The following is a 27,767-nucleotide window of genomic DNA, read 5'->3' as shown; positions in this document are numbered from 1 at the left end:
ATGACATGTTTCCCACCCTTAGTAAATGCCAGGAACTATTCTATTTAATCCTCACAACAACAGTAGGAGAAATGTATATATGTATATATACTTAGTTATTTATTTTTTACTATTCATCCCTCTTTCACAGCTAATAAAACAGGCACAGAAGTTAACACCTTGCCCAAGAGCACAGAGTGAGTGAGAGGCAGAGTGGATTCAAGGTCTAGGCTACTCTTACGTTCTGGGCACTCTGCCTCGCATGCCCTCATCTCTATCAGAGTGGGCAGGGGAGCGGTGGGAGAAGCAATTAGTGGCCACCTGCTCTGGGCCAGGCACTTGACACACACCTGCATGCTTCAGTCTCATTAGAACACAGTGAAGGATGAGCCATGATACTCACAGTCCATGAGGGAGAGCAAGACCACAGCAGTTTGATCATCTATTTGCCCAAGCCACACAGCCCAGGAAGGGGTGAAGCTGAAATTCAAACTTCGGCCTGAGCCTGCCCCAAAGGGCCCCTCCCCAACCTGCATGGGGATGGGGACCAGGAGGAAGGGGAGGCGGAGAAGGGGGTGAGAAGACTGGAAAGGGGCTTTCCCGAGGGTCTATAGGGTCCTCCAGTTCCTCCCCACCCTTGCCTGGCATGGGCAGAGAACGCCAGGGACGGGATAAAACACAGCTCCAGCATTCTCTCATTGCTCTCAAGGGCAATGGCCTCCAGAGTGAGGTCCTGTGGGTCCCCCTCCCTGGATACCCGTCAGCTGCCAGGGACCAGGGCAGGAGGGGGTTAGGGTTGGCTAACCTTTTGCACTCTTCAGCAGTGCCTCCTGATCCATGGCAAACATAAATAAGGCCTGGATGGAGGGACCTCCTCCAGAGGACAAGGGTGACAACCCAGATTGCTGGGCAGCAGGTCTGGGGGGCACAGGACCGCCCAGAGCCCAGAAAGCCAAGGATGGTAAGGAAGCTGCCTCCCAGGATGCACTCAGCGATACCAGACCCAAGGAAGGGACAAGGAGAGGGGGACTGGCTGCATGCTCAGGAAGATATATAAATGAGAACAGAGCAGATGCATGGTGGGAAGGGCAGAGGGCTTCATTGGTGTAGGCGCCGCCGGTACAGCACAACACCTAGGACTGTGGCCAGGAGCACCCCGACAGCAGCCATCCCCAGCCACGGAGCCCTCTGAGCCGACCCATCACAAGGCAATTCCTTCTCTTCCGTGAGCTGGGTGGCATTGTGAAGCCCGGGATTGCCTGCCAGGAGGTCAGCACTGGGACCCTCAGCGACATGGATGACCCTAACGATGTCCGCTGACGTGTACTCGTTCTCCTCCGGGGCGTTGTCAGGTCCTGGCTCCGTGTTGTTGCTGATGGCGAGATCCGCGGAGCAGCCGGAGAACGGCTGGCTTTCCATCCGGGAAGACAGCCCGCCTGGCTTGCTCAGCTCTGGCCCTGAGACCCAGCTGTTGGAACTGCTGTCTGCATAAGGTGAGCTGCTTCTAGCAGTGGCACTTGTGGGTGCTGGAGACACTGGCATCTGCTAGTTAGAGAGAGAGAGAGAGAGAGAGAGAGAGAGAGAGAGAGAGAGAGAGAATATGGAACGAACTGGGGATCGCAAGCCAGGTTGGACAGCCCCATTCCTAGGCCAGGGTGTGAACTAGCACCTCAACCTTGTAATTCCCAGCCCATAGTACACATGAGGTCACCCTTAGAGAGTCAACCCACCGATAGTTTAGGAAAGCAGTAGGGGAGGAGACCCAGGCCCTGCAGCAGCATCAGTGGCAACTTCTTCCAGAGCAGCCCTGTCCCTCCTCACTGGCTTGTCTGTGAATTCAACCCCACCCCCGGGAGCTCTTGGTGTGGACAGCCCCATCCTGAACCAACGTTTGGCCTGGGCCTGAGGACCATGGAGCGGCCAGCCGCATGGGCTTGGCTCCTCTGGGCAGAGAGCAGCAGGAGGGTGATAGGGGGCTGGAAGAGGCAGCTGCGGGGGGCTTCTGGGTCAGAGTAGCTGCCCAGGCTAAGTGGGATGGGGCTGCTGTCTGTAAAACCCTGGTCATGGAGGGGCAGAGCAAAGTGTTGAGGCAGACAGGCCATTCCGCTCTCTCTCACTGCTTCCTCTTCTGCAAAACTGAGTTACTAAGCTTACCGGGGAGCTGGAAGATCTAAAGGGATGAGCGCATGTGACCAGTGGGGGTGGCCCACCATGACTGACTCTCCTAGGTATCCACCCTGAAGAGCTCTCATGATGGTTATCACCCTAAAGCAGCAGCCGTGGACCACCAGCTGGCGACCACTGCTCCAAAGGTTTCCTTAAACCAGCGGTCACCAACCTTTCAGACCTCACGGACCCCCAGTGGTTGGTGACCACTGCTCTAAAGGACATGGTGTGGGGTCTGAATGGGGCTCCTTCTCAGCTGACCCTATGCCCTCAAAAAGAGGCTCTGGACCAGAATGGAGACTGGCGAGGGTCCAAGAACAGGACTATGGAAGGGGCCTGGATCACTGCTTGGAGGGGTGAGGACTCACCTCCGAGGGTATGCTGCTGCTACTCCTGACGGTGGGTGCTGTGGTGGCAGGCACCTTGCTGGACACCGGGCTCGTGGGCATCCTGTGGTCAGGCACCACGCCAGTAGGTACCTTGGGTGACACTGCGCCAGCAGGTGTTGAGCTGACAGGCAACTTGGAAGGTGCTAGGCTGGTGGGCACATTAGAGGACATTATACCAGGGGTCTTCGAGCTGGTGGGCAACTTGGAAGGCACTGTGCTGGTAAGTGCTGAGTGGCGGGGCACCTTGGAAGGTGCTGTGCTGGTGGTCACAGAGTTGGTGGGTACCGCTACTCCACTGGAGCAGGCAGTCGATTCAGCACCCCTTGCAGAGGAGGAGAAGGTGCCAGTAGACGGAGGTGACACTGCAGGTCCAGGCAAGCGGCTTGCCCGGGGGGTAGAACGGGCCAGGGGCTGGAAGGAGGCAGTTGGAGAGACAGGCCCATGGGATGATGTCATGCTGGAGACATTGTCTGCAGGTGATAAAACAAAAGAAGAAACACAAACCCACGGGAGGGCTGGGATCAGAGAGCTGGAAAAGGGTCCCTCTGCCCCAGCTCACACCATCTCTCTGGCATCAAGGCTTCCCAACTTCTTACCCAGTCCCTTTGGTCACTGCTCCTAGGCCTGAAGGCCCAACAGCTACAGGCACATCTTGGTCCTGTCTATCCTCAGTCCTTGACCTATAGCACTGAGTCTGTTCTCTCACAAAAATGAAATGGTCCATCTCTCCAACAGCCTCTAGGGTAGGGGTGTCGAACTCAATCAGAGAAGGGGCCAAAATCTAAAATCCAGCCTAAATTGCGGGCCGAATGGTTTACTGAACAGTCATAAACTGTCATTATGATGGAAACGCAGCGGAGTGCAGTGATGACAGCGCGGTGCGGGCCACATTGCAAGGCCTGGCAGGACGGATTTGGCCTGCGGGCCTTGTGTTTGACACACGTGCTCTAGGGGCTTGAATATCATTAATTATCTGCTCTGCTTCTTCTTCTCCGGTCTGGTTCACACACCCTTTCCTCCAGTGTCTGCCTTTTCCATCTCCTCCCTAGTCTGGTGGAACCCTAGATGTTCCTCCCATCGCCATATTTTCTCCCTGCCCCACCCCAGCAGGACAATCCCAGACCAGGGCAGCAGGGTGGCTCAAGCAGAAGAGCTCATACCAGTCGTGTGGTTCCAGAGGCCCAGCAAACCCCCAGTGTGTGCAAATCTCCTAGGAGGCCTAAGGGCTTAGGTGTGTGGGAGGGAGGGGAGGTGGGGGGGGGGGGGGAGAGGAGGGATCGCAGGCACAAAACCATCCCTGGAGGAGGGCCTGCCCTGGGGGAAGCAGAGGGAACAGCTGGTGATCATCCATAGGGCAGTTTTGTCAGGATTTTCTATGGAACTCTGAGAATGCACACCCCACACCCTACAGCTGAAAAAGGCCAGGAGTGCTTCTGATGTGCCCACCACCCCAAATATAACACCTCAGAACCTCGTGGAACCTGTCCACACACGAATGAAATCTAAGTGCCCGTTGCCTCTGGCTGGCTGACACTGCAAAATGCAAATGGGTGCCTGGGGCAGGGTATGAGGTGACAGAAGTCTAGGGCCACTAAGATGGCTTCTCTGAGCCTTTAACTGTTCATGTGCCTCACGGCTGTCCCAGGGGCACCAAGGGCTAGCCAGGCAACAGTGTCATGTAGAACACAGCTTGGGAAATAGTGGTGCAGAGAGATGCCAGCCTGGACAGTCACAGTGGGCAGCTCTACCTACCTAAGGGGGAATACTGAGGTCTAGTGTGAGGATTTGGGCCTTTGGCGATGAAGGCCATACTTCCTCTGGGGGCTGAGAAATTTTAATGATTTTCTGGGGGCTTGAGACCATTTTAGGGCAGGGCAGTGCCTAAGTGCTCCCCTGTCAACAGCAGCCCTAGCCCTGCACTCTCCCTTCTGCACTGTCCTCCGGGTTCTGGCAGGTCCCTATACAGTCCCTTTGGCAGAGTGCAGAAATAGCCCCAATTCTCTTCTCCTACCTGTATCCATGCCCTCTGAAATGTGACTTTGTCAGTCCTATCACCTAAAAACGTAATGTCCCCTACTCCTTGACTCTGGGCTGGCCTTATGACTTTCTTTGCCCATACAATGAGGCATAAGGAATACCAGGCCAATTCTGAACCTATGCTACAAGAGCCCTCTCTTTCTCAGAACTCTGCTCAACTGCCATTAAACGAGCTTTTTGTTGGAGGGTAAGAGACTCATGGAAGAGAACCAAGGTGCCCCAGACAACAGCTACAAGCAGAGCTTATGTGTACGCTAATGTGTACCCAAGAGAGAGTTCAGCCAAGATCTGAACCAGTTGTATCAGCCCAAATTGCTGACCCACAGAAGCATGAACTAAATAAATGGTCAGATTTTAAGCTATTAAATTTTGGGGGACTTTGTTATACAGCTAATGCTAACCAATACACCCTCTAAGGAACTGGGTTTCTCCCCGGGGGTGAACTCCCTTTATCCCCACCCTTGCCTCTTGTCTAAGAAAGCCCGAGGAACAGCTCTAATGCTCACCCACACTTAGAGATCAGAGAGGCCCTCTACTCCAGATTCTATACATACCTGTTACGTGGGTACTGCCCAGTTCTACTTCCTGCTCCTGAGGCCCACTGGATGTCAGAGGGCTGAGGGACGCCATGTCAGAGGAGGGCTCCTGGGGGCCAGTGGGTCTCCTCAGGTCAGCCCCAGAGCTGGCTGTCGGTGGGAACTTCTTTGAATTCTGCAGGAGGAAAAATGTGAATTAGGCAGCTGCTCCTCCCAGGAGCTTGGGAGAAGTTCCTCGAGGCCAGCCCACGCCACGGCCACAGGAAACAAGGGAGCCGCTGCTTTGGCTTCGGTTACAGCCAGACCCTCTGTCAACAGGTGACTTTGAACCCACACACACTATCCCTTGGGGAGTCCCTACCTATCCCTCCGCTCTTGTAGAAAGGTCCTCCCTCTGGAAAGCCATTGCACCGACCCTTGTCTTGGGCTTCAAATCCACGGATTGGTGTCTCCAGAACACCCACTGCCCATTCATCCTATCCCAATAGAATCAGTCATCTTTCCCCCAAACTTCACTTCATTGGCAATAATTACAGCTACACCATGCACCCCATCACCTCCTACTACCTTACGCCCCCTCATCTGGTCAACCCTTAGTCTCTCAACACCTCACATGCACCATTGCAAAGACCTCAAACGGTGACCGTACAACTGGTTGATGAGAGGATTGGGCTGCCATAGAATGAAGCCTTGGCCAACAGTCTGGGAGCTGGTCTGGAGCAGATCCCTACTAGGGGAGCCCTGGGGTTCTGAGCAGAGATTAGGCACGATTATGGGGTGTAGGAGAGGGCTTCTGGAAGGCTGGGTGAGCAGAAGTAGGCAGATGGCAACACACAAGCAGGGGCAGAAGGCAGATCGTGAGAACATACCTCTCCCGGGGACACTGGCGACTGGGTGTCCTGGACAGGCATGGGGTAACTTGGCTCTTCTCTGTAGCTGTTGTGAGAGGCACTGGGAGCCACAGCGGGTGTGGGGGGCCCTGGTGTCTCAGCAGGAACTGACGGCGGCTCCGGTGGGGCCGGGGGGCGTCTCTGGCTCACTGGAGGACAGACAGTGATGTCAAGGGGGGATCGGAGGTGTTCCTAAGCACCTAAGCAGTGGCAGGAGAGGGGCTCTTGGACCCCCAGGGCCACGGCTGTAGAGCCTCCACAGCTCCAGAAGCTGCCCTGATATGGCTGGCACTCCTCAGAGGAGACACGCTTCACTGAGTGAAAGGCAGAAGTGGGAGGGAGGCAGGGGTTGGGGAGGACGAGAAGAGGAAGGTGGGGCAAGACGGAAGGTTAGAATGTGGGGTGCTCTCTGGCCTCACATCACCCAGACTGGGTCGCAGTCACAGCTTCACTGTCCCCAGGCATTCTGGGACTCAGTGGCTTTCTCCCCCGGTGGGTGGCTGTCACCACCATCGAGCCCTCTACCTGATGCTGCCTCCTCCTCCACCCCTCCCCTTTCCCCCAATCACCTACCCCTGGCCCCACCACAGCGGTTTGTGCACAGGGGATCACTGTTAATCTCCACCAATAAAAAGACATGTGTGGAAGGAAGGGAGGGACAGAAGGTAGAGAAAAATGAGAGAAGACAAACAGCATGATACTGTAAGGCTATCAATCTAGGCAGGGCTTCAGGAATGAACTATAAATTTATAGTTCAGCCTCAGCAGGCTGAACTATAAATTGAGCTGGCTTGCCTTTTCTTCCTGTTTCAGTCCCTCAGACCCTGACTTCACAAAACACACTAAGGGCATTTGGCCTGACAGGGGGTACTGAGTGGGTGTCTGGGTGGGTAACCTAAAAGACTAAGGGAAGGGAAGAAATGGGGGAAAGAAGAAACCCATGATGGAGAAAAAGGAGACAGTAAAGGGAGGGAAAGACAGAAGAGTGGAGAGAGAGAAGGTGAACTGAGGAAGAGGAGACGGGAGAAAGTGAGCACAGGGGTAGGAGCAAACATGACAGCCACAAAAATGAGAGGAGGCTCCATCTGCTGAGCACAGGGCGGTGCTCAGCCCCCTAAGCACCCCACATGCTGACATCCCAGGGTGTCCACCACAGGCCCAGGAGGTACATGTTGCCATGAGCCCTGTTTTACAGGGGAGAAGACTGAGGTTCCGAGAAATTAGAGACCTGGCCAAAGGGACACAGCTAAGTAGCTAAGCTGGGATCTAAACCCAGGTTTGTCGACTGCCCCGGAGTGCTGGGAGGGAGGGCGACAGAGGAAGGGGAGGCCCAGGAGTGAGGGGACAGGGAGAGTGGAGGGCAGGGGAACACACAGGGGCTCCCAGTGCAGCAGGGCTTACTGGGCAGGTTGCTCTGATAGACGCGGTCCACTTCGTCAGCGAGAGCAGCCAGCTCGCAGGCCCTCAGCGCCCAGATGAGGGACTCCACCCAGCCACTGCGCCGCTGGAGGCTGTTGAAGAGATCCCAAATGGTGTTCCGGTTCCCATTGAGATCCAGGTGGGCCCGCAGGAGGTCCTGGAAGACACAGCCCGTGGCTCTGCTCAAGCCAGGCGGCCCTGGCCCTTTTCCCACTCTGGAGGGGACAGCTGCAGGGAGGGCCCCCAACCGCAAGAGGGAGGCAGCCATCTGACACGGGGTCAGAGCCCAGGGCAAAGTTAGGGTTTGAGTTCAAGCTATCAGGAGAGGCTCGTACTGTGTCCTGGGTTCTATAGCTCAGGGCTTTGCATAAATTATCTTAAAAAATAAATAAATAAGTAAATAAGTAAATAAATAAATAAATAAATATATATATATATATTATTGATTTTTTACAGAGAGGAAGGGAGATCAATAGAGAGCTAGAAACATCAATGAGAGAGAAACATCAATCAGCTGCCTCCTGCACACCCCCTTACTGGGGATGTGCCCGCAACCAAGGTACATGCCCTTGATCGGAATCGAACCCAGGACCCTTCAGTTTGCAGGCTGACGCTCTGTCCACTAAGCCAAACCGGTTTCGGCATGAATTATCTTGTTTAATGCAATTATGACTACTCTGCTGACGGGGAAGCTGAGGCTTTGCAGAGTAAGGCAGCGAAGATACTTCAGCAGCGAGGCAGGATCTGAACCCAGTGAGTCCGAAGCCAAAGCCTGGGGTTTGTTTATACAGCCTCCACGGCAAAAGGGTTTAGATTAGCAAAGGAGAGAGAGGTGTGTAGGAAACCGCAGATGAAGAAAGGCATAACAGAAAAGAGAAGAGGCCAATAATACAGACTAGGGAAGAGGAGGAACTGGGGAGATTCTGAGATGAAGCAGCAGCTTCAGAGCTTTAAACCCACCTGAATTTCCACATAAAAATAAGCAACCAGATAGCAGAAACAAAAACTCACAGTTGTTGCTCAGTGGTTTGAGCATTGACCTATGAACCAGGAGGTCATGGTTCAATTTCAGGTCAGAGCACATGCCTTTGGTTGTGGGCTCAATCCCCAGTAGGAAGCGTAGAGGAGGCAGCCAATCAATGATTCTCCCTCTCCCTCCCCCCTTTGTCCCTGAAATCAATACAAATATCTTTTTTTAAAAATATATATTTTATTGATTTTTTTACAGAGAGGAAGAGAGAGGGATAGAGAGTTAGAAACATTGATGAGAGAGAAACATTGATCAGCCACCTCTTGCACACTCCCTACTGGGGATGTGCCCGCAACCAAGGTACATGCCCTTGACCAGAATCGAACCCTGGACCTTTTAGTCCGCAGGCTGACGCTCTATCCACTGAGCCAAACTGGTTTCGGCAATACAAATATCTTTAAAAAAAAAAAAAAAAAAAATATATATATATATATATATATATATATATATATATATACATATATATATATATATGTATGTATATATATATATATATATATATATATATTATTGATTTCAGAGAGGAAGGGAGAGGGAGAGATAGAAAGATCAATGATGAGATAGAATCATTCATAGTCTGCCTCCAGCATGCTCCACACTGGGGATTGAACCCTCAACCCGGGCATGTGCCCTGACTTGAATCAAACCTGTGACCTCCTGGTTCATAGGCTGATGCTCAACCACTGAGCCATGCCAGCCAGGCAATAAAAATAGCTTTTAAAAAAAGAAAAAGAAAAGGAAAAATGGTTCTGATAAAAGTTTGTGTGGGGCCCTGGCCAGGTTTAGCTCAGTAGATAGGCCTTCGGATCAAAGGATCCCGGATTGGATTCTGGTCAAGAGCACATGCCTGGGTTGCAGGCTTGATCCCCACTAAGAGGCGTGAGGAGATGGCCAATTCATGATTCTCTCTCATTGATGATGTTTCTATCCTTCTCCCTCTCCCTCTGTGAAGTCAATAATATATATATATATATATATTTTTTTTTTAAATAAGTATGTGTCTATCAGAAAGAAAGAAAGAAGAAAGAAGGAAAGAAAGAAGGAAAAGAGAAAGAAAGAAAGAAAGAAAGAAAGAAAGAAAGAAAGAAGAAAGAAAGGAAAGAAGGAAAAGAAAGAAAGAGAGAGAGAGAGAGAGAGAGAGAGAGAGAGAGAGAGAGAGAGAGAGAGAAAGAAAGAAAGAAAGAAAGAAAGAAAGAAAGAAAGAAAGAAAGAAAGAAAGAAAGAAAGAAAGAAAGAGGCCCAGAACCCAGAAATTTGAGGCAGCCACAGCCATATTGTTGGGCACTGCACCAAAACAACACCAGAGGGAGCCCAGGGAAGGCGGAAAGGCCACCCTGAACCGCACTTCATTCTGAAAGTTAGAAGAGAGGCAAGGACAGGAAGTGGGTTAGACAACAAGGAAGGAAGGAGTTGGCTGGGGAGTTGGCTCTGAATTCCGCAGCCCTGCCCCCAGCCGGACTGCTGCCATGGCCCGGCTCACCTGGTCACTGGTTGTGAGGCAAGACAAGTAAGGCAGAATCTCCAGAACAGGAATATGGTGAAACTTGCGGTAATTGCGGCGGATGTACTCGAAAGTCTTCTCCTCGGCAAACGTCATCCCTCTCCAGCTCTGCAGACGAGGGCTCTAACTCAATGGGGCTGAGAGAGAGGGGAAACGACTGGAAGAAAACAGACCACACATGACAGCGGGAGTGGAAGTGGGACTGGACAAAAGGCAATTCTTTCTCAGCTCTGGAATTCTGGCCTTTTCTCTCCAACCATCCTATTTTACAGTTACTGTACCTGAGTCTCAGAGGCCCTCAAGGAATTTGCTTAAAAACAGATTGATGACCACAAACATCAGATCCAGAAGATAGAGGGCCCATCTCTGCCCTGCAAGCTGGTCAGTGTTGGGAAGGGTCTGGCTCCTCGCCATTGTCCCCAGTCTGCATGTGCCCCTAGCTGCCAACAGCAGGAGGGCTCCGACTAGACCGTGCTGCTACTGTGAAGCACACTGAGGAAAAATGAAGCAGCAGCCCAACACGATCATAACAGGACCCATTCTACTTGAAAGGTAAAGAAAATTAAGTACTAAGAAAAGAAGGGGGCTTGCTAGTTAGTGGAAGAGCAAAAGATGAGGTTCTTTCCAGAACATGACTGCAGGCCTACCACTTTCAGCTTGCTCCATACATGTTCTATGAGCAGGAGGCTGAGTTCCGCTTCCCTGAACTCACTGTTGACCTGCGGCAAGTTACCAGCCTTTTCCAGACCTGTCCTCACCCCTAAAATGGCTCAGAGAGTTTGTTCTGATAATACAGCAGTTCTGCCTTACAAGCTTGAAATGTACAAGGGTCTCAAATACAAGCAATGACTGCCAGTCCCTTCTATAGCACTTAACACAATTTGCAATTGTAGATGCACTCGTTCATTTCTTATTTGCCTTCCCCCTGGGGAGAAATGCAGGGAAATGCATTTCTCTACCATCATCCAATTTATATTTTATTTTGTGGGATAGATAACAAATCAGTTAGCGTACATATAAGTAAGAATCCCGGGTGGTAATAAAGGTTACAAAGAAAATAAAGCAGGGTACTGAGACAGAGCCGATGCGGAAGGGTATGCTGCTTGGACTGGGATGGTCTGAGAAGCCTTTCTGCATTAGCCACACTTGAGCTGAGCTCCCCTTTCCTGGCTGTGAGAGTGGTGTTTCTGGCCGAGGGCACAGCAAGTGAGAAGTCCTAAAGTGGGAACGAGCTTGGCATGTCTGAAGGAGAGAAAGCAGGTCCAGGTGGTCCAGGTTTAGAAAGCTAGGGGAGGGGCAGAGATCAAGGTCAAGGAGGGCCGCTTTTATATAGCGTTATAGGGAAAATGTTGGGTTTTATTTAGAGTGGAACAGAGAGCCATTGGAGGGTTCTGAGCAGGGAAGGGAGAGGACTTGTTTTATGTTTAAGACCTCTCTGGCGATGGTGAGGACCTTGGACTGTGGAGAGGCCAAATGGAAGCATGGAGACAAGTCAGGAGACCATCGCAGGGGACGAACGGAGGATGGTATGGCTAGGATGGTAACCATGGAGATGGCTGGATTCCTGGTGTGTTGTGGACTTGGGAGGTGAGAGAGAGAGAAGAATCAAGGATGACTTCTTGGGCGCTGAGTGGATGGATGGTGCATTAAGCCAACCAGGGAATTTAGGGATAGGAGCAGTGCCAGGGGTTTCCCGAGTTCCCTTTTGAACAAGTGAAGCTTGAGATCCTATTGGATGTCCAGATGGGTTTTCAGGGAGGGAAGGGGCCGGGGAGAAGGCCAGGCTTGAGTGAGACCACTAGGAGACAGTGCTGTAGAGCCTGCGAACTAAAGGGTCCTGGGTTGGATTCCGGTCAAGGGCACGTGCAGAAGTTGTGGGCTCAATCCCCAGTAGCGGGCATGCAGGAGGCAGCCAATCAATGATTCTCATCATTCATGTTACTATCTCCCTTTCCCTTCCTCTCTGAAATCAATAAAAATATATATATATTTAAAAAAAGACTAATATTGAAGCAAGAACAGAAACCAAAGACATTGGAAAAAATAAAAAGCACCTCACAGCCCTGGCTGGTTTGGCTCAGTGGATAGAGTGTCAGCCTGAGGACTCAGGGGTCCCGGGTTCGATTTTGGTCAAGGGCATGTGCCTTGGTTGCAGGCACATCCCCAGTGGGGAGTGTGCAGAAGGCAGCTGACTGATGTTTCTCTCTCATCGATGTTTCTAACTCTCTCTCCATCTCCCTTCCTCTCTGTAAAAAATCAATAAAATATCTTAAAAAAAAAAAAAAAAAAAAAAAAAAAAGCCCCTCACAGACACAGACAACAGTATGGTGATTACCAGAGGTTCCCCTCAGAGGCAGGAGCTGAATAGTACAGATAAGGCCCTAATTGGTTGGCTCAGTGGATAGAGCATCAGCCTGTGGACTCAAGGGTCCCAGGTTTGATTCCAGTCAAGGGCATGTGCCTTGGTTGCAGGCACATCCCCACTAGGGGGTGTGCAGGAGGCAGTTGATTGATGTTTCTCTCTCGTGGATGTTTCTAACACTCTATCCCTCTCCCTTCCTCTCTGTAAAAAAAATTAATAAAATATATTAATAGAGAATAGTACAAATAAGAGAACTGTACAAGAATCAGACATTCGTGATAAAAGTGTCACTAAATAGTGATTAAATTGTTTAGAAGACATTATTCATAAAACTAGCTCTCTGTGAGAAAATAATATTAGATCCTAATTTTACACAATGGGTAACAGAAAACTCCAAATAAATAAGTCCTAAATATAAAGGGTAAGTCATAAAGAAAAGAATAAGTAAAGAAAAATATTTTTTTAAAGAACTTCTAACAAAACATTTGAGATCTTAATCATGGCTCTGAGTTCATTCCTAAATATTCCAAATAAAAATATTAAGCAAATTTTTTTTTAAAGAAACAAAGTCCATATTTGTTCACATTTATTGAGGGCCCCCTACAGGCAGGCATATCCTAAATTGCTTTCATTTAATCTTGGTCACAATGCCAGATAAGAAGTGATGTCAAATTGCCCATTTGACCCGTGGCCCTGGCAGATGTGAATCTAGGACTGACTGCCTCACTGCAGTTCACCATGCACCTTGCAGGATTAGAGGCCCCGCAGCGAGACTCACAGTCCCCGGCTTCAATTTCAGGGAGGGACCAAGGTCACAGCCGGAGTGTGTGTGTGTGTGGGTGTGGTGGGGGGGTGGGGGGGGGGAGAGGAAGGAGGGGAAGAAAAGGGCGCAGGGCGCTAGGTGAGGTGTGCCGGGGAGGATGCAACATTTAGGTTCTCAGGCCGCTGACTCTCCTTCCAGATGTTTTTGAGGCTCCACTGCATCTACATGGAGAAGGTTGTTTTGGGGGTGTTTTGTCTTGTGAGTTTTTTGTTTGTTTGTTTGTTTTCCTGGTACGTCTTTCCGGCCTCAGAGAAGACGGGCGGCGGAGTGCTGCAGCCCCACGCTGCGAAGGGAGTGTCCGGCCCTCCTGCCCCCGGGCTCTGAGTCGCTGCAGAAACATCCCCTCGCGCGGAGGAGGGGTGAGCCGCCCGGCCTCGGCTCCGATCCCCAGATTCCTGAGCCGGACCCAAGTTCCAAGGGGGGCGGGAAGGCCTGCTCTTCTGAGTAGCTGTCACCACCGAAAGCAGTCAGGTCTTGGAGGAGGGCCCTAGCTCCCGAGGTCGGTAGGCCCCGCCCGGGGGTCACCCTGAGCCTGCGGGCGCCTGGAGCGCAGCGGCCCGGGCCGTCTCCTTCCGGCCCAGCTGACCGCAGGCCCCGCGCCACCTCCCACCCCCCTCCCCCCTCCCCCCCGACCCCCTGGTGCTGGCGGCGGCGCGCTGAGCCCCCGCCGCCCCGAGCCCTGCGCGCTCGGTGCCCGATCCCGACCCCGCGCCCCGGACCCCGCGCGCCCCGGACCCCGTGCGCCCCGGCGGCCGCCGAGTCCAACCCGGGCCGTGCCTCCTCCTGGGAAACCTCTCCGAAAGGCGTCCGAGCGAGCTGATCCCAGAGGATCTTACCTGGGGGAGCCAGCACCCGGCGATCCGCCGCCGCCGCCACCCACACCGGAACTGTCCCCGCGGGGAGGGGGGAGGCGGGGCCAGGGCCGGGCGGGGGCGGCGGGGGCGGGGCTGCGCCCGGCTCCCGGGCCGCTGGGCGGCTGCAGCGGGCGCTCCGCCTGGGTTCGGGGGCTCGATCCGCTGGACCCGCGCTCCGGACCGACCTAGGTTCTTGCTGGGGCTCCAAGGAGCAGGTCATTTCCTTCCCTTGTGCGTCTCGAGCACCTTTCAGGGGAAGTCCAGAGTCTGGCTGGAAACCCAGTGGGCGGCCCCCCTCCTGGTCCGAGGCCAGTTCTGTTCCCACGCTTCCTCCGCGAAGCACCCCCTCTTCCCGCGGAGTAAATTAAGGGGTGACGCCCGGGGCCTGGCACACAGTTAGTGCTCAGCTAAGTGTCCGGTGACTCGCAAAGTTTACTTGGATGCGAGAGCCCAACCAGGAAACAGCTCATGCCGGGCCCGGAGGAGCAGGTTCCAGGCGCAGGGCTTGAGCGCCAAGGTTGGCTCACCTGGCACTCTGCGTGTGGGAAAGGTGTCTTGGTCCCCGTGGGTACCTCCCGGAGTGCTTGCCAACCGCCTTGTCCCTCCTCTAATGGGGCAGAGGGCACCTGCTGAGACAGAAGCCAGCACTTTTGAGCGCCTACTGTGTTCCAGGTACAGGCCTCAAGTCCATATCTTAGGGTCCATTACATCTTTCACAATAACCAGATAGAAAGGTGTGGGGGAGCTTTCTGATTTGAAAAGAAATATAAAGACTTGGGGATGTGTTTGGCCGTTCATACTCAAGTTTATAAATATGAGCCAACCCTATCACTCAGCAACCACTCCTGAGTTTGCATCCACCTAGAAACATACACAATAGATAATGTTCATAGTGGCTTTAAAAAAAAAAAAGTGTATCTTTTCATTGATTTCAGAGAGGGAGAGGGAGGTAGAAACATCAATGATGAGAGAGAATCATGGATCGGCTGCTTCCTGTACGCCCCCCTCTGGGGATGGAGCCCGCAATCCGGGTATGTGTCCTGACCAGGATTGGAACTGTGACCTCCTGGTTTGTAGGTTGAACTTCAACCACTGAGCCACACCAGCCAGGCCATAGAGGCTTTATTTGCAATAGGCAAACTTTGGAAACAACCCAAAGATCCATCAGTAGGAGACTGGAGAGAGAAACTCTGGCGTGCTCACATGGAATAGCATGCAACAGTGAAACAGAACAAACTATTGATACACACAACATGGCTGACTCACAGGATGAATGGGCACTATGGCTAACCAAGCCTTGCTCTCTGTCCCCAGTCACAAGGTAAAGTTCAGAAATAGGCAAAACTCATCTACATATTAAATAGAAATCAGCCCACCAGGAGTGGCTCGGTTGGTGGATAGTCATCCTGTGAACGAGGCGGGTGGGGAGAGTTGCCTGGTCCGTTCCCTGGCAGGCACGTGGGGAGGACTACAGATGGATGTGTTTCTCTCTCACATCAGTGTTTCTTCCTCTAGCTCTCCCTTCCTCTCTCTAAACATGTCCTCAGGTGAAAAAGAATCAAATCGCTAGTTACCTCTGAGGATGTTGAGGGTGGGGTACAAGGGAGCCGTCTGGTGGGAAGGACATTCTGCGTATCTTGATGTGAATGTTAGGTTCATGGGCTGGTCCATATGTACGCTTAAGGTCATTACACTTTATACTGCAACTTAAAAAAGACACACGCCTGAGGGGTTAAAAGTGTTGGCCAAGATCACACGCAAATGCCTGAGTACATGCCTGTCTCTAAAGCAGTGCTCCCAAACCGAACCGTAGGAAGATGCCTGAACACTTTTCAGAGATTTTAGCCTCTTACTTTGTAACTTTGTGTATACTTTACAACATTCAGCATTTACAAAATGTTAACATCACACCTAAACTGAACTAACTGTAATAAAGCCAGCTCTGCCTTGTTTAGCCAAGACAGGGTGAATGTTGATTGGTTCCAAAATTATTCCTGCCTGCTACTGACCCCAAATCGAGTGACTTCATATCTAATCCGTGCAGGCAGAGCATTAGGAGTGTGGTGACTTGCTTTCAAATGCAATTATTACCTATTTTTTGCTGGACCTCACAGGACATTAAAAAACAAAAGAAACAGCTTCCTCAAAAACACTGTGAGATATTTAGTCCATTTGGGATGTTATAACAAAAGATAGAGGCCCAATACAGGAAATTCATGCACGGGTAGGGATCCTAGGCCTGGATGGCGATCAGAGCCAATCCGGGCCTTCCTTCCCCTGGCTGCCAACCACCAGCCGGGGCCTTCCTTTGTTCTGTGCCACCCCCTGGTGGTCAGTGCTCATTATAGTGAGTGGTCGAACTCCCGAGGGGACAATTTACATATTAGCCTTTTATTTTTATTTTTTTAAATATATTTTATTGATGTTTTACAGAAAGGAAGGGAGAGGGAGAAGGTTAGTTAGAAATATCAATGAGAGAGAAATATCCATCAGCTGCCTCTTGCACACTCCCCACTGGGGATGTGCCCACAACCAAGGTACATGCCCTTGACCGGAATCGAACCTGGGACCTTGCAGTCTGCAGGTCGATGCTCTATCCACTGGGCCAAACCAGTTAGGGTTTAGCCTTTTGTTATATAGGATATCATAGCCCCAGCCGATTTGGCTCAGTGAATAGAGTGTCTGTCTGTGGACTGAAAGGTTCCAGGTTCGATTCCAGTCAAAGGCACATGCCTGGGTTGCAGGCTTGATCCCTGTGGGGGGTGGGGGGAAGACATACAAGAAGCAGCTCATCAATGGTTCTCTCTCATCATTGATATTTCTATCTCTCTCTCTCCCTCTCTCTCCTCCTCTCTGAAATCAATAGAAAATATATATATTACAAAATATATCAAAGATTGGGTTGCTTAAACAGCAAACATTTATTTCTCAGTTCTGGAGTCTGGAAGTCCAAGATTCAGTGTCTGGTAAAGGTCTGCTTCCTGGTTCATAGGCATAGTCTTCTCACTGTGTCCTCACATAGCAGAAGGAGCAAGGGGGATTTCTGGGTTCTTCTTTAAAAGAAGAACAAGCCAGTGCGGATTGGAAGTTGAGTGTTGACCCATGAACCAGGAGGTCTTGGTTTGGTTCCTGGTCAGGCCACATGCCTGGGTTTGGTTTTGGGCTTAATCCCCAGTAGAGGGTGTGCAGGAGGCAGCCGATCAATTATTCCCTCTCATCATTCGTATTTCTATATCTCTCTCCTTTCTCTTACTCTCTCTAAAATCATTAAAAAAAAAACCCTTAAAAACAATTGAAGAAGAAGAAGAAGAGGAGGAGGAGGAGGAGGAGGAAGCACTAATTCCATTCCTGGAGGCTTCACTCTTAAGACCTAATCACATCCCAAAGACCCAAATCACACCTCCAAATCTCCAAATACCATCACATTGGGGATTAGATTTCAATATATGAATTTGGGGGTAGGGAGGACAGACCAACATAAACACTCAGTTTATAGCAGATAGCAATCATTAAGATGACTATTATTAAAACAAACAGAAAATGGCAAGTGTTCGGGTCAAATAGAACTGGCTATATTATCTTTTACTGTTGATTGCATACCACCCTATTATTGCCCATTTATTACTGGAAGGGCAAATCCAGAGTGATCTATATGCCCTCCCAATGAGGGCCTTGGAACCCCCCCTTCCCAGGAAAGCTCATCCCCAGGCAGGTGGCCAGGTCTGCAGGCCAGTGCTCCAAGGAAGGCTGTGGCTCATGTGGCTCACATGTGATGACTCAGCAACCAGCTCACATTTCCTCCAGACAACCAAGTCAGGCCCACAGAGCGTGCCAGAGGGCCCGAAAAAGGGACATGTTCTCATGTCCGAGTCCCTTCAGGGAACCATTCATAACTGAAAAACAAAATATGACCCCTGCCTTTACAATCTCATTTCAGGTAAGTTTCTAAACTGCTGTTCTTTAAACTTTTGTGTTTTCATCAGTTAGTTTTAATACAGATGTTAGTAAATATATGTACTCAATAAAGCTGGGGGGGGGAATTAATATATGCTCATATAGTTCATATAAGGGAAAACAGACATGTTGGATGAAGAAAATAAAAATCTGAACTCAAAATGCCACCACCCAGAAGAAACTGCTAGTGATACTCTGGTGTCTTTTCTTCTGGTATTTTCTTTTCCTCTGGCTTCAGTGCTCCTTGCTTTGACAAGCCACATGAGATGGCTCAAGTCATGACAGGGTCTATGGTATGAGCCCTATCTCAGTGGTCTCAGAAGAAGGAAGGAAGGGGCTTGGACCATCTCAGCCCATGGGTACCAGTCCCTGCTGCATCCAGCTCTTCCAGAGCTGTCCAGCCCTTGTGGTCAGCATGGCCTCCTCATCAGCCACTCAGGGGCTGCCATCATGCTATTCATTCCTGAGAACCACTGGCATAAGTTGCTTGGCAACAGATGTTTAAGTCGGGGCTGGTGGGAAACGGAAAGGAGTGCATGAGCAGGACATGACTTTGAAGTTAGATATCAGAATCCCCAAAATCCAGGCTTCCTCCAATGCAGACTTTTCCCATGGCCCCAGCTTCCTACCACACTGCTGGTGCCCTGCCTGCTTTCAGCCCCTCTTTGCTGTCTCTTGTCTTAGGGCCCTTCCCCCAGGATCTGGAGCTCAGTGAAGAAAACAGAAACCACGCTAGGTATTTTGTGCATGCAAGAGTGTTGTTGTTTGTTTTGTTTTTTTAATATGATGCATAATTTACATTCCATGAAATACATCAATGTTAAATGTGCAATTTGATTAATTTTTATCCAAGTGAATACCTGTGTGACCAGCGCTTTGATCAAGATCTGGCCTGTTTCCATCTCCCCAGAAAGTTCCCTTGTAATCCTTGTTCATTAATCTACACCCCCAATCATTATTCTGATTTCATCACCACAGTTTACTTTTATCTGTCCCTGAATTTAATATAAATGGAACCAGATAACATGTACTATTTTGTGTCTGGCATCTTTCACTCAACATGTTTTTGACATCCATGTATGTTGTTGCAAGTGTCAGGAATTTGCTTTCATGCTGAATCATAGTCCATTGTATGAATATATCACAATGTGTTTATTCATTCTGTATTTTAATGAGCTATTTGGGCTTTTCCAGGTTCAGGCTATTAGGAATAAAACTGTATGCACATTCATATATATGTCTTTTTGAGGAGTTAGCACTTATTTAAAAAGTGCTGGAAAATAGGATAGGATAGGGCATGTTTAGCTTTATATTAGAAGCTTTCAAACATTTCTGCAAAGTGTTTGTACCACTTTACACTCCTACCAGCAGTATATTGATGGTTCAAGGTGCTATAGTTCACTCTTCTTCTTCACCAACACTTGACATAGTTTTTTCACAGGAAGGAATTTAATATAGGAAGTTAGTTGGTTGCAAAATTGAGAGGAGGCTAGAGCAGCAGAGTCTGGAGGCTGCTATCGCAGTAAAACATGGTCAGAAGTGAGGAGGACACTGCTGCCACCCCCAGCTCCACATAGCTCTGTCTCAACATCTGGCTGACACAGGAATACTGAGTCTGGCTGCTGAAACTGGCTCTAGAGCCTCACATCTTTGTGTCCTTGCTGTCAGCAGAAGTGACGGCAGGAAGATGGTCTCTACCCCCCAAATCTCTGCTGGGGCACCTAATTGTCAGACCTTGGGTTATAGTCATAACTCTAGCTACAAAGGAGTCTTGGAAATGTAGTATTTTTTCTTTCCAGCCTCTACAAAAGCACCCTGTAGGGAAGTAGAGGGAGCCAGCTGTATCAGTTGGCTCCCTCTCTCTCTCTCTCTCTAAATATATGTTTTATTTATTTTTAGAGAGATAGGAAGGGAGAGGGATAGAGAGAAGCATCAATGAGACTGGAACATCATCAATCAGCTGACTCCTGCATGCCCCAGTAGGGATCAAGTCCACCACTCGGATATGTGCCCTGACTGGGAATCAAACCGTGACCTTCTGGTTCATAGGTCGACACTCAAACCCTGAGCTACTCCTGCTGGGCTAATTTTTAATGTAAGCAATAACATTTATTTCCTGAGGATTCATTCTTGTTCTCTGCTTTTCCTGTCTTTGCTTTACGGGAGTGATATCTTCCTGAATCTAATTACTGAGAATAGTAATTAGAGAGCCCCCAACACCCTTTTTAATTTTTATTTATTTTTTTTTACCACCCTTTTTAAAAAAAATAATTCTCTCATGTCCCTTGCATGGTTTTTCTCTGAAACCATTTTTACTGTTTTTAATTTATTTCGCTTCCCCCAGATGTCTGGTGAACTTTGCATTAAAAATGAGGCAATAAAAAGCACTGAGGAAGTTGTGAGTACATCTACTGGCTAGCTCCCTTTTTTGGGGGTGGGGGAGGGAAGGGCGGAATCCAAGTGGGAGGCTCATCCATAGGAGAGCCTCTACAGACCGGAGAGGAGGGCTTTCATACATGGGGCTGTTCTGTTTCTTTCTTTATTTTTTTTATTATTTTTTTAAAAAATGCTTTTCTATTTTTTTTAAATATATTTTATTGATTTTGTACAGAGAGGAAGGGAGAGAGATAGTTAGAAACATCGATGAGAGAGAGTCATCGATCAGCTGCCTCTTGCACACCCCCTACTGGGGATATGCCCGCAACCAAGGTACATGCCCTTGACAGGAATCGAACCTGGGACCCTTCAGTCCCCAAGCCAACGCTCTATCCATTAAGCCAAACCGGTTTCGGCTATTCTGTTTCTTTAGATGAGTGTGGTGCTTAACCTGCCTGGTTCAGGCCAGTGACTTCTTGGGCTGTCTGATAAAATCCATGGGCCAGAACAATGTGGTGGTTTGTTCTGTGTTTTGTTTTTTTGTGGTTTTTTTTTTTGGGGGGGGGGGGTTTAATCCTCAATCAAGAGCTACCCTCAAAGGAGGCACCTAAGGAGACAGAGGTGCTGCGGCAGAGAAGAGGCAGAGACCTCTCAAGAGGCCTCTTGGGGGCATCCTTAACCATGAACGCTGACACCCAGCTCAGGCCACACAGAAAGGCATTTACCCAGAGGAACGGATATGCACCACTTCAATCCACAGGAATGGAGGGTGAAATGGTCAGTGGGTTGTGCCACATCGTTAATCTTTATTTAAACTTCCATTAACTTTCTTGTATTCTCCCTAACATAACAGCCAGACTCAGTATTCCTGTGTCAACCAGATGTTGAGACACAAGGAGGTTGAACTCCTCAAGAGAAGATTGCCAAGCCTGCAGCCTAGAACCAGATAAGGAACCCAAGGACCACAGCAAAGAAACGGGTCTGTGCCCTGGCCGGATGGCTCAAAGACGGCATCTGAAACCCCTTCCCACGTTACCTTTGACAAACTTTCCTTCATGCCAGGGATGGAAATGTAACATTAAAATGATACATGCAATGTATGGCTAGGCGTGTTCCAAGCATGTTAGGGAACTGGGCATGCTCCCAGAACCCTCCACCCTTCCTTGAGCCTGCCTAACTACTCCCCGCTCCCAAACCCTTTAAGATTTTCCTAGGGAAGGAAGGGAATAGAGGTGGAAGAGGGCCTAGAGGAGATTAATGGTGATGATAAAAATAAAAACAATTAAATAAAAAGATTTTTCTAACTCTCCAGAATTGGGGAGAAGGGATCTTTTGAGCACAACTCATCCTTCTCAATTCCTTGGCCAAAGAATAAACTCTCTGACCTACTTTACAGAACAGTTTCATTTTATTGGCACAAGCAACACTGAGCAGAACCACCACGATCTTGGGTCCCTGACCCACGGGGGTCAGTGATGAAATCAAAATGAGAAAGATAACATCGTCCAGGCCAGATTTCTTGTACCCACCTGATGGCACCTTCTCTCCCTGCAGACCAGGGATTGCCCAAGATCATCTTGAGGCTGCTTGGCGAGCATGGACTGAGCCCAAAATATGTCAGTCTCTGAGAGTCCCCGGCAGTGACTGACATATTTGTGAAGTGTGGTGCAGCAGACTCCGTTTGTGTTGTGGTGACTGTGGGTTTGGGAAAAGAACATGGGCCGAGTTCCAGGCCGCTGATCCTCACCACCCAGCACTGGGAGCAGGTCACTGCAGAGGCCTGGCCGCTGGGGATGGGAGAAAGTGGAGTCAAGGACAATAGGGGCTGCCCTTGATAGCAGTCTGAATAAGTCATGAAGCGCCTCCAGGCACAGAATGTTCTGTGATTCTTCCCCTCTACCTTCTGCCCTGCCCCCTTTTCTGCCAGCTTGTCCCATCCATTTGTCCCGGGTGTGGCAGCACACCAGAGCTGGGAGCAGGCTGGGTAGGAGGTAGATGCCAAGTTTTAACAGGCTGTGTGTCTCAACACCCTTGTCTTTCCTCAGTGCCCTCTCGCAAAGCCCCGTTCAGTGAGGGGTCAGCGGGGCAGGGCAGCGCTGAATTCCTTCTCCAGACTCTGGACAAACTGGTCATTGAGGAAGAGCAGCTGGCCATGGGGCAGGAAGCGGGTGAGGATGCCCTCGATGCGGTCAGCCCGCAGCAGGAGGTTGGTGCCAGGGGTCAGCAGCCGGAGGTGGTCGAGGAGAAGGCGCGCCAGCAGCCGAAGTGTGTTCTCTGCCAGCAGCAGGTTCTCGTGGGCGTCCAGCACCAGGGCGAAGCCGAAGGAGAGCACGCCCAGCCACACCGCTGTCCGAGGCTCCCGGAAAGGGTCCCCTGCCGCCAGGCGGAAGGCCCCCCGGGGGGCCTCGTGGAGGGGCACCGGCTCATCTGAGGGCTGGGGCTGCAGGTCCGCGGCAGGCCTGCCGGACGCCTGCTGCTGCAGCCGGCACATGGTCTCCGCCTGCCTGGGGAGAGAGGGCGGGTCACCGACTTCTGTCATCCTTCTGTCATCCCCCGGTCCCTCCTTGGAGCTGGGAGCTTCCGTTATCCCCACACTCAGATGTAGAAACTGAGCCCCAAAGAGACTAAGTGGCCTGCCCAGGGCCACAGAGAGGGAAGTGTGAGCTGGAACAGAAATCTAGACTGCAGACTCCAGGCCCTGAACCATTTCACTCAGTGTGGCCAAGAGAAGGCAGGTTTTGAACAGAATTCCTTGGGCTGAAAAAGGGCACCAGGGGAAGAAATCCTGACCCACCTGCTTCCTCAACATAGAGGGAAGCAAACAATGAGAAGCGGTGTGAAAGCCACGTCCAACGTGGGCTGTCCAAACTCTCCACCCACTTCCCCTCCCGCAAGCCTCTCCAAATGGAAAGGGAAGACCTTTCTCTTGGCCATCCAGGCTTTTGCAGGCGCTCCCTGAACTGCCCTCCAATGTGGGCCATGCACAGGCTGGTCTTAAGGCAACGTTTGGATTTCTGTGTCACAGAAGGGGGCAGAGGTCCACAGGAACCAGAGGATGGCAGAGGTCTGACCCAGAGTTGTCTCAGAGTGTTAACCCTCCTCCCAGAATGCTCAGAGACCAGATGTTGGCACCCACTGACTCAGTCTGGGATGGGCACTCCAACCAGAACAGTGTTTCCCAAACTGTACTCCAGATCCCAGGCTTTTGGAAGGCTCTGAGCATAAGGATTTCCCTTGTACCATTTTCTCTCTCCTACTTAGAGATGTATGAAACCTACAGGCACACTGAAGGAAGTGAAAATTCTTGCACTGCAGAGCATGTCCAATCTATACTGGAGTTTGCTGCCTATAGTCAAATCCCACCTCCATTGCTTTCTAGCTGCATAACCTTGTGTAGGTTAAGTTCCTTAAACTCTCCCTACTTCAGTTGATTCAAATGTAACTAAAATGGGGATAATAACTGTACCTATGAGTTCATATACATGAAATGCCAGGACATAAATGCTTAGCACATATTTCAGGTTCAATAAATCTTAACTATAACAATAATAAAGGCATTAATAGTTTCTTTAACCCTTTTTCACATAACACTTGTGAACAACTATAAAAGACTCTTTGGAAAATGCTACTCTAAAACTTCCTCTCTGATTCTTAGTCCCCCTGTCTCTTGTGCTCCCCAGAAAACTTATCACAATCAGGCATGAATTCAATGAGGTTCTGGGGCTGGTACCATTGTAATGAACCCAGTTATTAATTAGCAGGAAAGGAGCAGGCGGGTAGCCAAATGGTAAGAGCGGGCCATTTGTGCAGCTTTGCCAGGAAGCTGCAAAGCCACCGGTCTATTCCCCGCAGATCTCTGGGGGAAGAGTCTGTACAGGGGAGGAATAGAGCATGCCCAGAAAAGTATAGGTGACATAAAGTCTAGTCTGTCAATTACAGCTAGGAGCAATTCATTGGTCAGAGTAGGTGTGGCCACTGCAAGCACAGGAAGATTTAAGATATTTAGCTCCTGCCCTAGTTGGTTTGGCTCAGTGGATAGAGCATCGGCCTGTGGACTGAAGGGTCCCAGGTTCGATTCTGGTCAAGGGCACATGCCCGGGTTGCTGGCTCAACCCCAGTAGGGGGCGTGCAGGAGGCAGCCGATCAATGATTCTCTCTCATCACTGATGTTTTTATCTCTCTCCCTCTCTGAAATCAATGAATATATATATATACACACATATGTGTATATATATTATATATGTCTATATAATATATATACACACATATGTGTATATATATTATATATGTATATATATTTATATATAAATGTTTTAATATTTTTATATGTGTGTGTATATATATATATATATATATATATATATATATAAAGATACTTAGCTCCTAAATAAAGGAGTCCCCTCTCTTGTCTCTCAGTTCGCTCAGGACTCTTGTTGCAGGGGATTTGCTCTTGGCTCCCCGCATTTGCCCACACGGTTCACAGCCATGGGGACCCCCCCTCCCCCAATGGACTAATGGACTGTAACCAGCCTAATGGTGTGCTGGACCCAGCTCCACTTGGAACAGAAACTCTGGACACGGCCCTTGCTTCTAGCTCTGCTGAACCCCCAGCTGCCCATCTTCTTGGACTGGGTGAAGGGAAATGGGATCTTGGGAATGCAGGGATGTAATTCCACATAAATGAAAGTGACTCCCTCTCCTGGGCGAGCCTCAGAAAATTATTTTTGCCAAGAGATCTAAGGACCCGTCCCGCAGCACCCAGTGAGGACAGGGATCCCCCACTTCCACCAGTGACAGAGCTATACTAGGTTGTGCGCTTACCTGGCCACAGCCAAAATCTGCTCCTTGCGGAGGAGCCTGTCCCTCTCGGCACCGTGTGGCCGTGGGTCATCAGGTGAACTCTCGGCACCAAAGACGCAGGAGTAGAGCACCCGGCAAAGGCCCGAGTCCTCCGCGTGAGGGGCCCTCAAGGTGTGGATGAGGAAAGCGTGGACCATGGCTCCGGGTGGGTGCTACAGGGAAGCCAAACACAGCAGTGAGATGAGGGTGGAATCCCCGACAGGGGAGGCAACCACAGAAAGGGTCTGGCCTAGCAAGGTCTGGAAGTATGTATGGAGGCTGGTGTGGGTGGTCACTGCTCCTCACCCATCCAAGACACAGCCCCGGCCTCTGAGGAACAGTCTAGTCGGCACCACCTCTGCCCATAACAGCCTGGGGGTGAAGAAATCTGACAATCTCAAATTCAGTTCTACAAAATAACTGGCCAGGAAATCTGCAAAAGTGTCAAAGTCATGAGAGTCCAGGGAAGCTGGAGAGCTGCTCCAGACTGAAAGAGACTAAAGAGAAGGCAGAGTATGTTCCTGGGTGGGATCCTGAGCCAAGAGAAAGGCAGTTTCAAGAAAGGGCATTATTAGGACGACTGGAAGCATTTAAATACAGACTATGAGTTAGATAATAGTTTTGATCACTACCTCCTGATTTTGAACACTGGGTAATGTCCTTCTTTTTAGAGAATACACACTTACACTGGCGGTATGGCCGGTATGCCTCAGTGATTGAGCATGGAACCAGGAGATCATGGTTGGATTCCTGGTCAGGGCACATGTCCAGGGTTGCAGGCCAGATCTCTAGTTTGCAGGAGATGGCCAATCAATGATTCTCTCTCATCACTGATGTTTTTAACTCTCCCTACCTCTCTGAAATAAATAAAAATATGTTAAAAAGGAAAATACACACTGATATGCCTCTAAACATAGAGGTAAAGGGGCATCACATCTGTAACTAACTTAGTTATCACAGGGGATACAGGAGTTCTTTGTTTTTTTTAATCCTCACCCGAGAATATTTTTCCATTGCTTTTTAGAAAAAGTGAAAAGGAGGAAGGGAGGGGGAGGGAGACAGAGGGGAGAGATAAAACTTTGATGTGAGAGAGAAACATCAATCAGTTGCCTTCTCATGTGCCCTAGAGGATGTGGGGGGCACAGAACCTGCATCAGGCACTGCCCTTGGCCAGGAATGGAACCTGTGACCCTCCCATGGGCGGGTCCACACCATGGCTAGGGCACGGGAGTGCTTTACTTAAAAATTCTTAAAATTTGAGATTTCAAAATAAAGACTAAACAATGGTGATGATGATGATGATGATGATGATGATGATCATGATGGTGTCTGACTGGCTCAATAGCCAGCCAGGGTTCAAAGGCAGATATTTGTAGATAAGTATAAATAGAACATCGATTTATTTATTTTTCTTATTCTTAAGATATGTTTATTATTAACTTGTTTTGTTTTAAGAAAGAGGAAGTTAGAGAGGGAGAGAGAGAAACATCCATGGGCTGCCTCCTGCACGCCCCTACTGGGCACGGAGCCCACACCCCAGGCATGTGCCCTGACCGGAAACCAACCCGTGACCTCCCGGTTCATGGGTCAAAGCTCAACCACTGAGCAACACTGGCTGGGCACGATCTTAAATTGGTCAGACAGGAAGAAGGCTCGCGAAGGCGCCCTCAGAACCCGCTGACCTGGTGCTGACCTCCGTTGACCTTCTAACCAGAAGAAGAACGCGTCATCAACCCTCGCCGTGGCGTCCCCCCCCTCCCCCACGGAGAAAAGGTTGCAGCAAAGACCCTTTACGTCACTGCCTCGCGCAACCCTGCAGCACAGTGCATTTTGGGGGTTGTAGTTCCTTGCTCCAGTCGGCCAGGGCTAAGCGGGGATGGGGGGCGGTGTCCTCCCTTGAGTATGCTACCCATCAGCCCCCTGCCGCTGTCCTCAAGGCGTCGCACTTACCCTTCTTTCAGCGGCCGCAGTCTCCTAACGGGCCGCTTCGCTGGCGGGGGAGCAATGGCGGCTGCGCGGCCTGTAGGCGCCTGCGCACAAGAGGCGCGGGCGCGTGCACGAGGGTGACGGGCGTAGGGTGTGGTGCTCCCTGCGCCAGACGGGGGCGTTCCAGGCGTCCCCACTTGTGGACATCCGGCGCGGGTGACCTTCCTAATCCCACGTAAGACTCCGAGCTCCCGGCGTTGCCCACGCCCGTCACTCCTGGACGGGCTATGCGGGGATCGGCCACTGGCTCCGGTGGCCGCGAGGGGGCGCAGGGACCCGTCCTGTGGACCTTGAAGAGGCTGGTGGCCGAGTCATCGCCAGAGGGCGGGGCTCACACTCCAGGGTCTCGGCCTGCCCTGTGCTGTGAGGCTGGTGGGCCCTGAACGTGGAGCCCTAGTCTCAAACAGACCGATATGCGTGGGAATCACTGGGACGTCAGATAAAATGCAGATCAGTAGTTGAGCGTGGACCTATGAACCAGGAGATCATGGTTCCATTCCTGGTTGGGGTGGGATGCAGCTGGATCTCTAGTGTGGGGCTTGCAGGAAGCAGCCAGACAGTGATTCTCTTATCATTGATATTTCTCTCTCTCTCTCTCTCCCTCTCCCTTCCTCTCTGAAATCAATA

At 50.3% G+C, this 27,767-nt stretch overlaps 2 protein-coding genes and 1 long non-coding RNA gene across 8 annotated transcripts; 1 reads left to right on the top strand and 2 right to left on the bottom strand.

Moving 5' to 3' along the window:
• Positions 1-76: 76 nt before the first annotated feature.
• MAVS (mitochondrial antiviral signaling protein) lies at positions 77-25,225 on the bottom strand. 5 transcript variants are annotated; one of them, XM_036417869.2, is made up of 7 exons: positions 25,137-25,225; positions 9,926-10,103; positions 7,398-7,572; positions 5,977-6,146; positions 5,126-5,282; positions 2,514-3,004; positions 77-1,524 (listed from the first exon to the last, which is right to left on the bottom strand). In XM_036417869.2, the coding sequence occupies exons 2-7, from the start codon at positions 10,040-10,042 to the stop codon at positions 1,078-1,080; spliced, it is 1,557 nt and encodes a 518-aa protein (XP_036273762.1). In that variant the 5' UTR covers positions 10,043-10,103; positions 25,137-25,225; the 3' UTR covers positions 77-1,077. The 5 variants fall into 5 exon arrangements, with proteins under 5 accessions (XP_036273762.1, XP_036273761.1, XP_045430158.1 ...); XM_036417868.2 differs by lacking the exon at positions 25,137-25,225 and adding an exon at positions 13,968-14,057; XM_045574202.1 differs by lacking the exon at positions 25,137-25,225 and adding an exon at positions 13,968-14,027 and having other exon boundaries at positions 9,926-10,083.
• On the top strand, positions 19,462-21,607 carry LOC123651483. Its single transcript, XR_006740239.1, has 2 exons — positions 19,462-20,034; positions 21,212-21,607. It is a non-coding gene; the product is annotated as an uncharacterized LOC123651483 (long non-coding RNA).
• On the bottom strand, positions 20,885-27,767 carry AP5S1 (adaptor related protein complex 5 subunit sigma 1). 2 transcript variants are annotated; one of them, XM_045574206.1, is made up of 3 exons: positions 27,106-27,767; positions 25,137-25,327; positions 20,885-22,819 (listed from the first exon to the last, which is right to left on the bottom strand). In XM_045574206.1, exons 2-3 carry the CDS (start codon positions 25,310-25,312, stop codon positions 22,393-22,395), a joined length of 603 nt encoding a protein of 200 aa, XP_045430162.1. In that variant the 5' UTR covers positions 25,313-25,327; positions 27,106-27,767; the 3' UTR covers positions 20,885-22,392. The 2 variants fall into 2 exon arrangements, with proteins under 2 accessions (XP_045430162.1, XP_045430161.1); XM_045574205.1 differs by lacking the exon at positions 27,106-27,767 and adding an exon at positions 25,841-26,011.

This window comes from Pipistrellus kuhlii, unplaced genomic scaffold, assembly GCF_014108245.1.
Source record: "Pipistrellus kuhlii isolate mPipKuh1 unplaced genomic scaffold, mPipKuh1.p scaffold_m20_p_6, whole genome shotgun sequence".
Classification (NCBI taxonomy): domain Eukaryota; kingdom Metazoa; phylum Chordata; class Mammalia; order Chiroptera; family Vespertilionidae; genus Pipistrellus; species Pipistrellus kuhlii.
The sequence above is the reverse complement of the archived record's forward strand: the minus strand, read 5'-3'. Positions and strand labels throughout refer to the sequence as shown.

Coding starts and splice junctions, on each gene's coding strand:
- MAVS (XM_036417869.2), bottom strand. CDS start 10,042: ATGACGTTTGCCGAGGAGAAGACTTTCGAGTACATCCGCCGCAATTAC. Junction 5,283..5,976: donor CGCCAGTGTCCCCGGGAGAG/GTATGTTCTCAC, acceptor TTCCTCCTGCAG/AATTCAAAGAAGTTCCCACC. Junction 1,525..2,513: donor GCAGCAGCATACCCTCGGAG/GTGAGTCCTCAC, acceptor CTCTCTAACTAG/CAGATGCCAGTGTCTCCAGC.
- AP5S1 (XM_045574205.1), bottom strand. CDS start 25,894: ATGATCTCCTGGTTCCATGCTCAATCACTGAGGCATACCGGCCATACC. Junction 25,328..25,840: donor ATACCGGCCATACCGCCAGT/GTAAGTGTGTAT, acceptor GCTTCCCTGTAG/CACCCACCCGGAGCCATGGT. Junction 22,820..25,136: donor CAGATTTTGGCTGTGGCCAG/GTAAGCGCACAA, acceptor CTCTCTCCCCAG/GCAGGCGGAGACCATGTGCC.